Source organism: Magnolia sinica, chromosome 12, assembly GCF_029962835.1.
Source record: "Magnolia sinica isolate HGM2019 chromosome 12, MsV1, whole genome shotgun sequence".
NCBI lineage: Eukaryota > Viridiplantae > Streptophyta > Magnoliopsida > Magnoliales > Magnoliaceae > Magnolia > Magnolia sinica.
The window spans coordinates 13992570-14008821 of record NC_080584.1 but is presented as its reverse complement, the minus strand read 5'-3'; the positions used below and the strand labels follow the sequence as shown (position 1 = coordinate 14008821).

Here is a 16252-nt window from a genome sequence, read left to right as displayed (position 1 = left end):
TGAATCACTCGTGAGGTGAAGCAAATGCCCCAAGATGCGTCGAGTTAGACGGGTATGCTCATCATGCCCTAAGATGCGCCGAGTTAGACGGGTATGCTCATCATGCCCTAAAATGCGCTGAATTATGCAGACATGCTCACCTTAGGCGTAAGGTATAAATAGCACTTTGTGGGAAGCAAACGGGTACGTAATATTCTACACTCTCCCTCTAACATACTACTTAGACCCAAATTCCCTTAACCTGACTTAGGCATCGGAGGGTCCCCTGCTCAAACTAGGGCCACCTTTGTTCATCACTGTTGTGCAAGTTCAAGACCTCGAAGTGGCTTGAAGTGCGAATATCTAAGCGGAGGGAGGTTTAGATTTTGACATCAACAATTAATATGGTCACGATAATTTTTTCTTAGCCACATGCATGCACTGTATACTTAGTTAATAATAATCATATATGTTTTCCAAGTCAACATATATGACCATGTGTCTACTTACATCAGGCATGTGTCTATGAGAGGGACACATGTGATCTAATTCATCCACTCTGGTTGCCCTAACCACGTAGATATCCTTATTTAATGTGGACCTAACTTGAAACCAAAGTTTAAAGACCCAATGGGTACACATATTTGATTTAATCTAGTTTAGGTACATCCTCAGCGAAATCAGACGCTGACCATGCAAAAAATCCAAGCTGGCCGGTAAATTCAAATGGATCACACAAAGGAAATAGTTGGACGAAATGTCCTATGTTGATTTTTATAGGGCCCGCCATGATAATTATAAGAAATCCACTCCAACTATTAGATTCTACAAAAATATTTAGGCCTAATATGTAAGTTACATCAAGGAAAATAATTTAAAGGGTATGTATCACTATGTACATTATTTCCACCCATATGGTCCACCTAATTAATAACAGATGAGACTATATATATATATATATATATATATATATATATATATATATATATATATATATATATATATATATATATACCTAATGATGGAGTAAATTTTTAATAGCTTCCGATTTTTTGGGCAAAAAGATTGAGGCTTTAGGTCTCATCTAAATCTCCCAATTGATATTAATTTTGACATTTCATCCTCCATGGTCATTGATTGAGATATTTTAGTAAATATAGATAGTCAGACCATTTTATCAAAATATCAAATGTTCCGAGGAATTTTCAACTAAAAACCATAAAAAAGTAAGTAAATAAACTCATTGACTATGATACTTAGATCTAGTGTCATGTTCGGTGATCCAAACTATTTTCGTGACAAACCTCACTGTGGATAGAGACACCCAATACTATTCTTGTATTGGAATATACTATCATTTTTATTATTAAACGTGGACAGCCATCTCTCGTCTTGTGCGCTATTTATTTAAATTTTCTGGATCCGTACAATATGGAAAATTTCCAGGGCTGGTACCGGTACCACTGTAATCCACCGCAAGCAAAGGTCGGTCCCTTGATATATTTATGGAATCCAATCCGTCCATGAGATGCTTCACCTCAGATAACCCCAACATCCCAAAATTCAGGCCGATCCAAAACTCAAGGCCACAACACAGGCTTACCATGTGCAGCCTAACCTGTTTTGTGTGTATACGCCTGAGCGTGTGATAGAGGTGTTCATGCCCTTGGAACAGGCCAAGATTCAGTCTGTTTTGGTACTTGGGTGGGCCCTTGTGAAATTCAATGGTGGTTATTCTCTAGTAGGTCATTCCCTTTCCATTTGCTTAGGTGGGTCACAAAACAGAGGATTGATGGAGGGTAGAGGTGTAAACAAACCGAGTTAGCTTGGTTAGCTCGACTCGACTTGACTCGAAAAAGCTCGGTTCGAAGCTGATATCGAGCCGAGTTTTCGAACCAAGTTCAAGCTTGCCTGAGCTCGACTTGACTCAAATTGAACCCCAGCTCGAATTGAACTCGGATCGAACTAATTCAGTGACTCAGTTATTTTGATATTGATGTTGTTGACCAAGTATTTGATGAAATGACTTAACGAAGTGTTGACTAGTGGCAAGGAAGGTATGTATATGAAATAAATACCATTTTTTCTTGATTTTGATGTTGCCTACAAGGTGTTTGATGAAATACTTGTAAACAGCTGCTGTTGTTTTACAAACAGTGAGAAATTGAAAGTGCACAGCATGTGTTCGTAAAAATGTCGTGGAGGCTCGATTTTGTTAACTCACCCAAGCTGCTGACTAAACCGAGCTTAGCCGAGCTTGAGCTAGGGTCAACTAGTGGCCGAGCCGAGTCAAGCTGAGGCCAGCTCAACTCAATTCAGCTCAGTGTACACCCCTAATGGAGGGGGTGCCTCAGCTCGACTCAATTCAACTCGATGTACAACCCTAATAGAGGGGGAACACCCACCCTTGACTTGCGTGGGGCCACCGTAATGCTTATACAAAATCCAACTATCCAGATGCACTTCATCTACCATGGATGACAAATTAAGATTTTTTTATTTTTATTTTTTAAGGATGTTTCTAGACTCAGGTGGACCCCAGTGATAATCAAAAGCATCCCTCCTATCGTGTTCCTTGTATCGTGGCCCTCTAGAGTTTTGCATCAAGCTTATTATCCGGAGATAACAACGAGGGGACGCATTCAATGGACGGGTTGGGCGTGATACAAACTCTCTATCATTTATCAAATGCACTCGCGCGCATATCAGTTGACTTGAAATTTGGGCATGTGTATGTGTGTATGGTTCTGGGCATGCCTGAGCTTATTGTAGCTCGGCCTCCAAACTAAACATCTATAGTCTCAAGCATTGAGATTGACAAACAGAGATTGTGAGCGATCATCTATAATCCAAAATTAAAGTAATTCCTTCTTCTATTCAGCCACATGTGAATGAAATTAAGCGATTGCACAAAGAGGTTTATCCTTTTAATGAGTTAATTTTACTTTTTCACTGAAATAATTTTTTCTCATTGTGATAACAAAAATAATTTAGTTTGTACAATAAAAGATTAGAATTAACTTAATTATATTAAAAACGAAATAAAAATTAAAACATACAAAAGTTTCCATTGAAAATCCAGCGTCTGAACCATAAATAACAATGCCCAAAATGTAAGTTTTTCTTGGTTTAGCAATTTAGGCATAGTGAAAGGAAATTACATTACTAGAAAGAAAGAAAGAAAAAAAAAATGTCATCCTTGCAATTTAGTACTTAATGTAGATGGAAGGAAATTGCACTATTCCTAATTTAAGTTGGTCTAGCATAGGCTAAAGTTGGTCCATCGCACGTATTAGTGCAGACGGGTTGTCCTACTTTAAGATAAATTAAGATCATATAAAAAATGATAAGTATCATTGTACTATAGATTTGATTTGTATTGGGTTGATGATGGCTCGAAGCTCTTCAATCTTTCTCATATTTATAAAATTTTAAGGCGGTAGTTAGAGAGATTTTTGTAGCCACTCATCGTATTTGTTGGTGTAATTAAAATAACCATCTAGATCCAAAAACAATTGTAGCTTATAAAAAACTGTACATATGTTAGTTGTTTATCATGGGTTGGCTATTGGTTACGCGTATGTCCTGTTCCTATTATGTGGACATGAATTTCTTTCGCGATGCCATATGTTGGTGGTAGTGGTCTCTTTCTCTGTGTGAACATGTGTAGTGCATTATGAATTCATAACTATTGCTTTTATCTATAGCCTTTACCCCTTTTTCTGATAGTTGAAACTCGGCTAACTTTGTGTTATTATCTTTTTGCTAAGCATTTTTTGGTCGTTAGGGCTTCTATGTGATGCTATTGTGCATCAGATGAATCTCTACATACTATAATTGTGTTTTGATTGATACCCATTTTTTGTTATAAGGCTACCATGGTGAATAACTAGTTCATATATACATGAGTAATACATGCAATATGTGTCTTATAATTGTGACTAGTTGAACTTAATCTTTTTGAACTACTCATTACTTTTCAAATTCTGATCATATTCAATTGTTAGGGACTAAAAAGATCTTTCGTTTATCTCTTTTTAAAATTTCACAACAATTTAACATCATCTAAATTTCTAAATCTAACATAGATAGATCACGAGTAAACACTTACACTTTGCAATTCAGGACAAGATTCAAGTAGAAAATAAGGTGGGCCATCTCATGTTGGTGCACATTTTAAAAGTCACACGACTAAAACACACAACCACTGAACACCAATAGATAGAAATAAGTTGTGGCCCACATTCAGCAAGCAAAAGTCCTCATCAAATGGCTTGGTCTGATCAATGTGGACCTTCAAATATGGACCTTATGTGATAGGGCACGGTTGAACAGTGTGGATCTCATCCCAGCAAGCCACATCTTCAATCTTGAATCAATGACAGTAATATATCATTCTGAACAGCCTATTTGCTTAACATGTTATATTATTAAATTTATCCATGTAAAAATATAAATCAATACAAAAATAAACTAATATTACTATTCCAATTGGTGTTTCCAATATAAAATTGTAATCATTATAAAATTTCTTGGCCGGACTCATGTTATATCTATATTTGACCCTCCAAATATATATATCATAATACTTATTTAAATAAATATTTTAAAATATAATGATAACTCATTTATGTTATTTTGACATATGCGGGAAAAGAAACGTGCCCTAAAAGTAAAGAGGAGATCCATATGACAACAAATTAGCCTCAGCTGTAGTTTAAAAAACAGTGCTGTAATGACCTCTCTAAAAGTAAATTTATCTAAAAATGATAATTTTGAAAATCAATTTCTGAAAATTGATTTCAACTAGAAATTATTTTTAATGATTCCATCTATTTTTATTTTTATTTTTTGCCATTAAAAATATAGTTTGGATGACAGTTTGCAAAAAAAGAAGTCATTTTATGAAAGAAAAGCAATATGATGCATTTATCAATCTACTGCAAACAAGGCCTCAAGTTAAGGTCCACCCAGTGAATAAATTCCAACCTTTCATGTTTGTACCACATCCAATCCGTCCAATATATTGGCCTCATCATAATAATTGCCTTGTACAAAAATTAGCCACACACTGGTTGAGTGCATCACACTTGTATTTTTCTATTTATCAATGGATATGCATCGTTTTCCTAACATCCAATCCTCTACTTTACCACTACACAATACATCTTTAACAATGACCATGTCTTACATTTGGATAACCGTTGCCTTATGTTAAAAAAAGAAGAAAAAAAAACAGCTAAAACAGAAATTAATGGTATTTGGCCGTCATCCAAACAGTTTATTATTTTACTGATCTCACATGTGAAATCATCAGATCAGTCTGATTCTTAAGACATGGCATCTACATAATAGGAACCATTTGACGATCGGCTCAGATCTCGCGCACATGCACTACCAATGTGCAATCAAGCAGGCACACCTAGTGGCCCACTTTGTTGCTCGATCATCACCGTTCATCTTTCTTTTGGTCGTCTTCTGTTTACTTCTTTTGCCTTTTCCCAGGACTTTGATCACCATCTGAGCTCTTTCTTTTCCTTATGTTCGAATCTTTTGGAAGCTGGTCAACGCTCATCAATTGCTCTTTGGAAGCTGTAGCTGATGGCTTTGCAGCTTCTATTAGTAGGTGGGCCTTGCCCTTGCGAGTCAGATGGGTCTTGTCGTTGGCCTCAAGCTCTCTCACCTTCAGCAGTAGATTGGTCACCACATTTTGAAGGCCTTTCATCTGCTTCTCACGTTCCTTTATCTGTCGCTCTTTTAGAGTGTTCATCTCCTTTTTAAGGCCTTCCATATTATTCTTACACTTCTTTATTTGTTGCTCCTGGTGTATACAATAGTAGACCGTTTAGTCGTACTGGGACCCAGCCATCATACATATTGTGGCCCACCATGGTGATCAGGATGAAGGGCACATCATGAACATTATTCTAATTTTAACTTTTATTTTATAAAATAAAAAAATAAATAAAAATAAAAAATTGTTTAAAAACCATCCGTAAGGTATCAGGAGATAGGGTGTGACTGGGCAGATGTGGGCCCTGTAACTTTTGAACGACATCCAACACATCCACCAGATGTATCATCCCAAAATATCCGAAAGGATAAAAAATCAGTTTGGTCCAAAACTCACGTGGGCCACAGCATGGAAACAAGACAGGAATGGGAGCGGACTAGGTGAGACTCCGGTTCCACCAAGGTGGGGGTGACCCCTGACTGTGGGGCTCACATTGATGCATGTTCCTTAAATCCACACCGTTCATTTGATCCTCGATTGCCTTGCAGACAGAAAGAGCTACTTCGATAGTGGTGTTGCCATTATCCCAACAACGCTATTCGAATGGAACTTGTTGGTAACCAAGTGGCTCCTAAGGTTTTGAGTTAGCTCAGGTGGGTGACATACTTGTCATGATCCAGACCGTTAGTCTGATGGGGCCCACATGGGATGATCATTCCCCAAACTTATCTCCAATAGGACCCACCTTTCAACCATGTGCCCTTCTTGTACGAACTTGAATGTGGAGCATTGTATAATCACGAAGTGAGGAACACGAAAATAAATGCATGTGAAAGCGAGACTTACCAAAACCGCTAGCGTTCTCTCACTGTACGCGGAGGAATCAATCTCGCCATGCTTTGACCCGTCCTCAAGGAGTAGGGTGAGTGCGAGTGGACCGGAAGATTTCTACACCCGCAGAGGAAAACTAAAAAAATGAGAGAAAGAAAAATAACTTCGACCTCTTACCCCCTCCGTTTGTAGAGATTAAGGCGTAAACATGCTCTTAAATCAGCTGTTACATCGTCATACCTTAGCCTCTTTGTTTTCTGGTGTTCTGGTGATGTACGTACTTCTATCTACTGATGAAGAAGGCTGCAAGTAATCAACAATTAGATGCGATGGTGTTGGAGATTAGCAGCTAATCAAGAGAATATAGCAAGCATAGGTGGTGAAATCCCACTACGGCGTGAATGTGTGGTGGTGTGTGTGCGTGTGTAAAAAATAAAAAGAAGCAAGCATGCATGAAGAAAGCTACAGACAACAGTTTCTGGAATACCATGAAAAACACAATTCTAGCCATCAATCAGCAGCCTACGAAATGACGGTCAAGATGATCTATATAGTGAAAAGGTCCAAATCGAGTCATTTAACTCGATGCAACTCGCAAATGACACTCACTTCCGGTTGTTTGTTTTAATAAAAGGGCAAAAGGAGGCAAACAAATCTGGACCGTTCACTCATCAGATGGACCCATGAGCTACAACAACAACAACCAAAAAAAAAAAAAAGAAAAGAAGAAGAAGAAGAAGAAGAAGAAGTTTTGCCATCCATCTTGTTTCATACACTGTGAACGGGCCCGATTTCCAGGCCACCCAATATATAAGGTGAACAACACATCATCACAGACGTGCCCAGCTGGGCTATACTTGCATTTGGGATCGTCAACCCTCCGTTGGTAAATATAATTAAGGCCTAAACAAGCTCTTAAATTAGGTGTTAGATCATCATACCTTATCCTCTTTCTTTGCCAGTGTGCCGGTGGAGTATGAACTTTCATCGGATGATGAAGAAGAAGGCTGCAGGTATCAACGGTTAGATGTGAGGTGTTGGAGATTAGCAGTTAATCAAGAGATTATAACGAGCATGAAGAAAGGTTCAGACAACACTTTCTGAACCACTATGAAAAACACAAATCTAGCCATCAATCAGCAGCCTACAAAATAACGGTCAAGATCATCTATATGGTGAAAAGGTCCAACAAAAACTGACTCGGATATTTAGTGGAGCCCCCATATATAGATCAGAGTTATGAAACTCAGTGACTCGATGGATTTCGAGCTGAGTCATTACGAAACTCTCTAGTGAGGTTGACTCGGATTATACTCGACAAGACTCTTCGAGTCTACTTGCTGATTCATTCAACTCAAATCGTGGGTGTTTGTTTTAATAAATGAAAAAAGGGGCAGAAAAATCTGGACCGTTCACTCATCAGATGGGCCCACAAGCTACAAAACAAAACATGGGTTTTGCCATCCATCTCGTTTCATACACTGTGAACGGGCCCGATTTCCAGGCCACCCAATATTTACGGTGGGTCACACGTCATCACAGACATGTGCCCAGCTGGGCCATACATGCATTTGGGATTATCAACCATCCGTTTGTAGAGATAATTAAGGTCTAAACATGCTCTTGACTTAGGTGTTAGATTATCATACCGTATCCTCTCTTTTCACTTCCGGTATCTTGTTGAAGCCCATACTTTCGACGGCTGATGGAGAAGGCCGCGATAATCAACGGTTAGATAAGATGGTGTTGGAGATTAGCAGCTAATCAAGAGATTATAGCAAGCATCAAGATGCTTGAAGAGCCCAAAAGGGAAGATTTGCAGGAATGCATAGCATACTACCTCTTTTTGTAGAGAAGAGGAACCATACGATCCTCAGCATGAGGATCGATGCAGTATCCTTCGTTGCTTATTTAAGAAATGTGGAGCCTGTAGTTGGGACGCGGTTTGGCTACTGACCCCAACATCGTAGAGGATCATATGAGATCTTGGAATCATAAAGGTTGCCAAAATCAATGGTTGATATCCAGTCAATTCTTCTGGAAGCAGATTCGGTGAAGTTGACTTATGTGTTTAGAGCTAGGCTTGAGTGAGTCGGACAGAGTTAGGGTTGACGCAACTCAACCCAGTTTTGAAATAGACTTGAGCCGAACTGGACCCAACTTAGTATCTAGGCTAGCATATGATGCAGGGGAGGACGTGAGGTCGAGCACTGTCTTCCTCAAGAGGATAACTATTCCGAATCCATGGAACTTCTCTGGACTCCTCACAAGACTTCTCGAATCCACGAGGAATGAAAGCAGAAAATAAAAATAAATTCTAATAAATTCGAAATTGATTGATGAATAATTAAAAACGAGTTCACAACCCTTTAAATAAGGGTATCAAGCAATGGGAAAGAAATCATAATCAAACTACAACTCAAACTCCTAGAATCCGCGACTTACTATAAATAGTAAACTTACTATTTATAGATGGTCGTGATGTCTACTAGTGCGCAAGGTTTTCGGCTAAAAATAGTAAGTGTCCTATTTGGCTTCACCAAACCGTTCCCCTAATTATTCTAAGCTCTTTTCATGTTGGGCGCAACTCCTAAAGCCCGACGGATGAAGAGTTATAATCAAACTAAAACTTACTATTTATAGTAAAAACGCAATTAAAACAGAGAAACGACCATCGATCAAGGGTTCTTCGCAATTCTGGGCTGCGCAACCCAGCATAGCTGGGTTGGTTGGCTAAAGTAGCTCGTTCTACCCCAAAATCATATATTTTACGTCAGATAACTCATTCTGGATTGCGAGATACGCCCGATCTAAGGTCCAATGGTCCGGATCACTTCTGTCGTCGACCAGGCCTTTTCTGATCCATCTTGGCCATGAAACTGTCTGCGACCCGCTATACATCAGTCCCCTCCACTTCAAAAGAACTCGTCCTCGAGTTCTCATCTTGCGCTGGTTCATGAAACTCGGTCAGGTCTGCAACATTGAAAGTCCGTGAGATTGCCATGTCATCTGGAAGATCAACAACATAAGCGTTGTCATTGATCTTTCGGATGATTGGTACCGGTCCAATCTTTTTATTATTTAACTTGTTGTACGTTCCGGTCGAAAATCGTTCTTTGCGCAGATGGACCATTACTTGGTCACCCACCTCGAACACTTTTTGTCGCCGATGCTTGTCGGCATGCTCCTTGTATTTTTCGTTCGAGGCATGTAGCTTGGTTTGTACTTCCGCATGAATGCCCATGATCTTGTCAGCCATATGTTCCGCTGCAATGCTCATGCTTGGGAGCTTGGGCAGAGGGACCAAGTCTAGTGTGTGGCGAGGGACTCGTCCATAAATAACCTGGAACGGGGATTTCCCTGTCGAGCGGTTCACCATGTTGTTGAATGCAAACTCCGCTTGAGACAAAGCTAAATCCCACTGCTTCGGTTTTTCTCCTGAAATACATCGAAGGAGGTTTCCCAACGTGCGATTCACAACCTCAGTTTGACCGTCAGTCTGTGGGTGGTAGGCGCTGCTAAACTGAAGTCGTGTATCGAATCGAGTCCACAAAGTCCGCCAAAAGTGGCTTATGAACTTCGTGTCACAGTCAGAAGTAATAGTCTTGGGAACCCCGTGTAGCCGCACAATTTCTCTGAAGAATAGATTCGCCACGTGTGTTGTATCGAGAGTCTTCTTGTATGGAATAAAGTGCGCCATCTTGGAGAAATGATCTACTACCATGAACACCGAATCCATGCCGCGTTGTGTTCGTGGGAGACCAAGCATGAAGTCCATAGATAAATCCTCCCAAGGGCCGTCAGGCACGGGTAATGGAGTGTAAAGGCCTGTATTATGAGATTGTCCCTTAGAGGTCTGACAAATATAACAACGTTGGACTGCCTTTCCTACATCACGTACCAATTGCGGCCAGTAATACTGTTCTTCCACAAGAGCTCGCGTCTTGTCTCGCCCAAGGTGTCCACTGAGGCCACCTCCATGTAGCTCTTGGATTATCTGTTCCCTTAGCGAACTGTTTAGGATGCACAGTCGATTTTCCTTGAAAAGGAACCCGTCTTGCATATGTAAGTCGCCGGGGTGACCTTCTTGGCATCTAACCCATGCGTCCTTGAAGTCGTCGTCATCGGCATATATATCTTTGAAGCGCTCGAACCCGATAACCTCATTGCTCATAGTGATTAACAAAGTTGCACGGTGACTCAATGCATCAGCTACTTTGTTCTGTTGCCCTGACTTATGTTTTAGTACGAATGTAAATTCCTGTAAAAATGAGATCCATCTAGCATGTACACGGTTAATGTTACCTTGACTATTAATAAATTTGAGAGCTTGATGGTCCGTGTAAAGTATGAATTTCCTTTGAATCAAATAATGTCGCCAGTGCCGCAGTGACTGGACCACCGCATATAACTCGATCTCATATGTAGACCACTTCTTATGTGCATCGCTAAGTTTCTTGCTGTAGAAGGCTACCGGCCTACCTTCTTGAGACAAAACTCTCCCAATTCTGACATATGAGGCATCACATTCAACTTCAAATAGTTTGTCGAAGTTGGGAAGTACAAGAACCGGGCTCGTGGATAATCTGCGCTTGATTTCGGCAAAGCTCCTGTCGGCTTCGTCAGTCCACTGAAACTGCCCTTTCTTCATGCAATCTGTGATTGGTGACACAATGGTACTGAAATTTTTCACGAACCGACGATAGAATGTTGCCAGTCCATGAAAACTTCTCACTTCGTGAATATTTGTAGGAACCAGCCATTCTCTGATTACCTTCACCTTTTCCTCATCCACCCGAATGCCCGTGGATGTGACGACAAAACCCAGGAACAATAGGCTATCAGTCATGAAGCTGCACTTTTTTAAATTGAGGTACAGTTTATTTTTAGTGAGCACTTGAAGGACCTTCTTAAGGTGTTCCATATGGGTGGTTTCGTCTTGACTGTATATCAAAATATCATCGAAGTAAACCACAACGAACCGCCCAATGAACGGTTTCAGAACTTGGTTCATCAATCTCATAAATGTGCTAGGCGCATTCAAAAGACCGAAGGGCATGACCATCCATTCATATAATCCTTCCTTGGTCTTAAAGGCTGTTTTCCACTCATCACCCGACCGTATTCGAATCTTATGGTAGCCGCTCCTTAAGTCCAATTTAGAGAATATTTTTACACCCTCTAGCATGTCCAGCATATCGTCCAACCGTGGTATAGGAAACCTGTATTTTATGGTGATTTTGTTGATGGCTCGGCTATCGACACACATGCGCCAACTCTCATCTTTCTTTGCAGTTAATAGAGCTGGTACAACACATGGACTCATGCTCTCTCGAATAAGACCCTTACGGATCAACTCCTCTACTTGTCCCTGCAGAATCTCGCACTCATTCGGACTCATTCGATAATGGGGACGATTCGGTAAACTAGACCCAGGGACAAAGTCGATATGGTGTTGGATATCCCGCATGGGGGGTAACCCATCGGGAAGGTCATCGGGCCAGATTTCTTTGAATTCATGTAGCAGGGGCCTTAATATTTCAGGGATGTTGGTAGGCTCGAGTTCTTCCCCTTTTACAATTAATGCATAAGTCTGTCCTGTTTCCTTTGATTCTTCCACGAAGTCCCGTATGGTTAAGAGAAAACGGCCCTCCACTTTAAAAGTTTCAAGTAGTCCCTCTAGATCCATAGGGGCCAATATGGTCTTCCGGCCGTCCTTGACGAAGATATATATATTATCTCGCCCTTTATGAGTGGCATCACGGTCAGATTGCCAGGGCCGACCGAGTAGTATGTGACATGCTTCCATGTCGACCACATCGCATACTACTTCATCCTTATAATATTTGCCAATTGAAAAGGATATGGTGCACCGTTCAGTTACCTTTGTTTCGCTGACCTTCTTGATCCAACCGATTGTATATGGAGAGGGATAACGCTCCATTTTCAATTGTAATTTTTCCACCATGACCTTGGAGACGATGTTCTCGCTGCTCCCACCATCAATGATCACGTCACAAACCTTTCGATTCACCATACACCTAGTGCGGAAGATGTTATGCCGCTGTGGATGCATTTCTTTTCTTGGCACATAAAATAGTCGCCTCACGACAAGCGACTCGCCATGATCTTGCTGAATCCAACCTGAATCATCTGCCTCGTCCTCGGTGGTATGCTCCTGTTCTTCACTGTCTGGATCTTCATAAGCGTTATCAGCACTACCATCATTGATGGCGAGGTTTGCCACTTTTCGCTGGGGACAAGTATTTGATAGGTGGCCCGGTTGGCCACAACGATAGCAGTTATCGGGCCTTGACCGAGCATAGGGGTTCGGGATTCTACTTGGACCAGCAGCAGTCGATACGCCCCTTTGGGGTCTACCTTGCCCACTTCCCTGATCTCAGTTCTCAAACGTAGGAGGTTGAGTGCGTGCTCTTATGGGCTCCTTCCCCTTAGGTTGTGCAGTTCCCTGGGGCAGACCTGCCACAGGAATCCTTGCAGTAGGATAGGTCCGTGTGTTAGGACGTTCAAGTTGCACTTCTGCACAAGTAGCTAACTTGATCGCATCATTCATCGTCCAGACGGACTGTATCTGGACCCGATCCTGGATAGCCATACGCAATCCACCGTTGAATCGGGCGACTTACCGCGATTCAGTCTCAACCAAATCGTTATGCGCCGCCAGGCGGTAAAATTCTTCTGCGTATTCTCTTACCGACCGACTACCCTGTCGACAATTTTGGTATTGTTGGAATAATACCTGATCGTAATCGCTAGGGAGGAATCGGGCACGTAGTAGCTGCTTCATCCTCTGCCAGGTGCGGATTGGTGCTTTCGTCTGCCTGGTTCGCGCGAGTTGCAGTTGTTCCCACCAAGCTGAAGCTCCTCCTTTCAACTTGTAGGCCACAATCTTGACCTTCTTTACTTCAGGGATGTCCATATAGTCAAAAAATCGCTCAACTTCAGAAAGCCAATCGAGGAAATCCTCAATGTGTAGTTGGCCATTGAAGCTAGGAATATCAACCCTCATCTTGAATTCTCGATCCGTTCGATCTACTCGATCGCCGCCATGTCTGGGGTATTGGAAGAGTATGTCATCGATTTTCTCCTCACTGGAGCCCCCTTCCTCAGGAATGACCCTTGGATGCACTGTCGGTACTCTCTCTATTCCAGAAAAGGCTGGGCAAGGGCTGTGCAAGGAAAAGCAAAGAGGAACATTCCCACTTCGAGAAACTGCTGCTGGTGCGATTCCAGCCGTCTGCGAGACCACGTGGTCTCATCCCTGCCCTTGGCTCAGAGCGTAGCGAGATAAAGACGAAAAATGCAAGCTATCTCACGAGAATGAGAGATTCTCGTGAGATATTGATGCAGGGGAGGACGTGAGGTCGAGCACCGTCTTCCTCAAGAGGATAACTATTCCGAATCCACGGAACTTCTTTAGACTCCTCACAGAGACTTCTCGAATCCACGAGGAAAGAAAGAAAAAAATAGAAATAAATTTGAAATTGATTGATGAATCATTAAAAACGAGTTCACAACCCTTTAAATAAGGGTATCAAGCAATGGGAAAGAAATCATAATCAAACTACAACTCAAACTCCTAGAATCCGCGACTTACTATAAATAGTAAACTTACTATTTATAGACGGTCGTGATGTCTACTAGTGCGCAAGGTTTTCGGCTAAAAATAGTAAGTGTCCTATTTGGCTTCACCAAACCGTTCCCCTAATTATTCTAAGCTCTTTTCACGTTGGGCGCAACTCCTAAAGCCCGACGGATGAAGAGTTATAATCAAACTAAAACTTACTATTTATAGTAAAAACGAAATTAAAACAGGGAAACGACCATCAATCAAGGGGTTTTTTGCAATTCTGGGTTGCGCAACCCAGCAAAGCTGGGTTGTTTGGCTAAAGTAGCTCGTTCTACCCCAAAATCATATATTTTACGTCAGATAACTCATTCCGGATTGCGAGATACGCCCGATCTAAGGTCCAATGGTCCGAATCACTTCTGTCGTCGACCGGGCCTTTTCTGATCCATCTTGGCCATGAAACTGTCTGCGACCCGCTCTACATCAGCATGTCATCGGATCCTGAGTCCGGGTCTGGCCTAGACTAATTCAGATAGAGTCCGATCCAGTAGCAGGTATCGATTCGGTCATGTGTACATGGATGAAGGAAAAACAAAAAAAAAAAAAATTAGATTTTTTAATGGTGGGCATTTAATCATCACTGATTGTTGTGGTGTGGTCCACCTGAGATTTGGATCAGCTATGTTTTTGGTCTTGGGCTTTAAAATGACCTGGATAAATGGATGGACGGCATAGATATAGTACACATACATTAAGGTGAGCCCCACGGTCCTGGCTTCATCGAATTCCGGTTCATTCTTCCCCTCTTCCAAACGATGGATCCCGAGGTGGGGTGGTATCCTGACCGTGGGGCACTGCGATGCAGTTTCCTTAAATCCAAGTTGTCTATCGATCTTAACAGCTCTTTTTAGGAAATGATCCCAGCATATCCAAATCCCATGTGGATTACACATCCACATGAGAACAGCGGTTATTGACAATTAAAAATTTCCCTATTTAAAGGGTCGTGAACTCGTTTATTTCATTCATCAATCAAGTTACAAATTTTATAGAATTTATTTATATTTTTATTGCTTTTTCCTCATGGATTCGAGAATTCTCTATGAGGAGTCCAAAAGAGCTCCGTGGATTCGGAGTAGTTATCCTTGAGGAAGATGGTGATTGACCTCATCATGTTCATCCCTGCATCAATTAGTATCAGAGCGAGGATTCCCCTCGGGCCGATGGCAAACAACAAAGGTATGAACCCAAATCATATGGATGGTGATATAGGGATTCGTTATCTTTCGGAAGAGTCAATTGACCATACAAGGGTTGCAGGTAACCCTCGACTATCTTGCGGATACGTTACTTCTGCCCCGAGCCCTAGGCGATACTCCATCACCTGTGGTTGTTGTATGTAAGGGTGTACATCAAGCCGAAGCAAGTCAAGCTGGGCTCAACTCGGCTCAGCTCAGTCACTAGGCACACCTAGCTCGAAATTGGCTCAACTCGGTGACCGAGCCAGCATGTCCAGCTTGGCTCTGCTTGTTTAGGAATCGGATCAGTTCGAGCCGAGTTTTCGAGCCAGCCTTCGAGCCGAGTTCGAGCTCGAGCATTCCCCTTTCAAGTAGGGGAGAGGGTTTTGAACGGTTAGATGTGCCAAGAACAACAGTGTGGATCACAAATTGAGGTGGTCTAGCAAACTACCAAAAAAACCCCTAATTCTATTAAGGAAATGAAAGGATGAGAAACGAATGGCAAACCTATAAATATCATAATTGAGATCCTTTGAGAAAAGCAAGGGCAGGTCTTCCCTGCAGACAGCAGTGCCTAGGTTGAGGTAGAAATCATTCCTTTGGTTATCGTGCGCATCCCAGACGGGAGGTGGCTCAAGCTTAGTGAGAGGGAAGGAGGAGGGAAGAAGGGGAGGGGCAGAAATGGAAAAGGAATTGTAGAGGGTGTCCTTGCGAAGGGCAGATGATGACGTGGATTTTTGTCATTTAGTGGTCTGAAGGAAAGGTGGAGAAGGAGAGATGTTTGGAAGGAGAGAGGCCATTATCAGTTCTTAGAGAGTTACATGGCAGAGAGAGAAAGATAGAGAGAGTGTGAGAGAGGAAGGGAGAGATCATGTGTTT

At 41.7% G+C, this 16252-nt stretch overlaps 1 protein-coding gene across 1 annotated transcript; it reads right to left on the bottom strand.

Annotated features, from left to right (window-relative positions):
- Positions 1–5054: 5054 nt before the first annotated feature.
- Positions 5055–8235, bottom strand: LOC131219946 (uncharacterized). The gene is made up of 5 exons (XM_058214929.1): positions 8194–8235; positions 7486–7551; positions 6785–6847; positions 6560–6661; positions 5055–5800 (listed from the first exon to the last, which is right to left on the bottom strand). Exons 1-5 carry the CDS (start codon positions 8233–8235, stop codon positions 5462–5464), a joined length of 612 nt encoding a protein of 203 aa, XP_058070912.1. The 3' UTR covers positions 5055–5461.
- Between the last annotated feature and the right edge of the window lie 8017 nt (positions 8236–16252).

What these genes read in the sequence shown, in the direction of transcription:
- LOC131219946 (XM_058214929.1), bottom strand. Translation starts at nt 8,235, where the DNA reads ATGGGCTTCAACAAGATACCGGAAGTGAAAAGAGAGGATACG. An exon ending in AAGTGAAAAGAGAGGATACG is followed by an intron (nt 7,552 to 8,193) that starts GTATGATAATCT and finishes TGATACCTGCAG; the next exon opens with CCTTCTTCTTCATCATCCGA. An exon ending in TGGCAAAGAAAGAGGATAAG is followed by an intron (nt 6,848 to 7,485) that starts GTATGATGATCT and finishes GATTACTTGCAG; the next exon opens with CCTTCTTCATCAGTAGATAG.